This window comes from Opisthorchis viverrini, assembly GCF_000715545.1.
Source record: "Opisthorchis viverrini unplaced genomic scaffold opera_v5_5, whole genome shotgun sequence".
NCBI classification, from domain to species: domain Eukaryota; kingdom Metazoa; phylum Platyhelminthes; class Trematoda; order Opisthorchiida; family Opisthorchiidae; genus Opisthorchis; species Opisthorchis viverrini.
In genome coordinates, this window is record NW_008751661.1 from 171,910 (window position 1) to 172,597 (window position 688).

General features: G+C 49.9%; 1 protein-coding gene across 1 annotated transcript in view; it reads left to right on the forward strand.

The window, feature by feature from the left end:
* Positions 1 to 582: 582 nt before the first annotated feature.
* The window catches only part of T265_00483 (hypothetical protein), a gene marked incomplete at both ends in the record, with an annotated part of 3,721 nt that continues 3,615 nt past the window's right edge, over positions 583 to 688 (forward strand). Inside the window, one exon of the mRNA XM_009164287.1 lies at positions 583 to 678. Coding sequence (XP_009162551.1) covers positions 583 to 678 — 96 coding nt within the window. The remainder of the gene's footprint in view (positions 679 to 688) is intronic.

Consider the following 688-nt stretch of genomic DNA (forward strand, 5'->3'; position numbering starts at 1 on the left):
ATCTTCCTTTTGGCCGACGTCCAAACACCCATCATCGGTGCAGATTTCCTGACCCATTACAATCTATCTGTCGACGTGCGACACAAACGTCTCTTAGGCACGCTCACTTCCCACTCAGTCAGCGGAATTAGTGCCCCAACTTCATCCACAGGTATCCGAGTTATCTTACCGGATTCACTTTTTGCTGACATACTTGGGGATTTTCCAACGCTTACTCATCAGTGTCAGTAACCCAACCGGCCACTCATTCCGTCGTTCATCATATTCAGACGAGAGGTCTACCTGTCCATGCCATCCCCCGCCGAATTAATCCAGATAAGCAAAACACGAGTTCGAACACATGCTCGAACTCGGCATCGTCCGCCCTTCATCGAGCCGTTGGTCATCACCCCCTACATATGGTACCTAGGCAGTCTTAAGTTGATTGGAGACCCTGTGGAGATTACCGTTCTCTCAACAACGCTACTATCCCAGACAGGTATCCCATCCCACCTATCCACGATTTCGCAAGTACCCTATGCCACACAAACATCTCCAAACTCGATCTCACCCGAGCATGCTACCACATACCCGTAGCCCCGGATGGCATTCCTAAAACAGCCATCACAACACCGTTTGGCCTTTTCGAATTCACGCGTATGCCCTTTGGTCTTCGAAATGCAGCCCAAACGTTTCAACGTTTCATGGA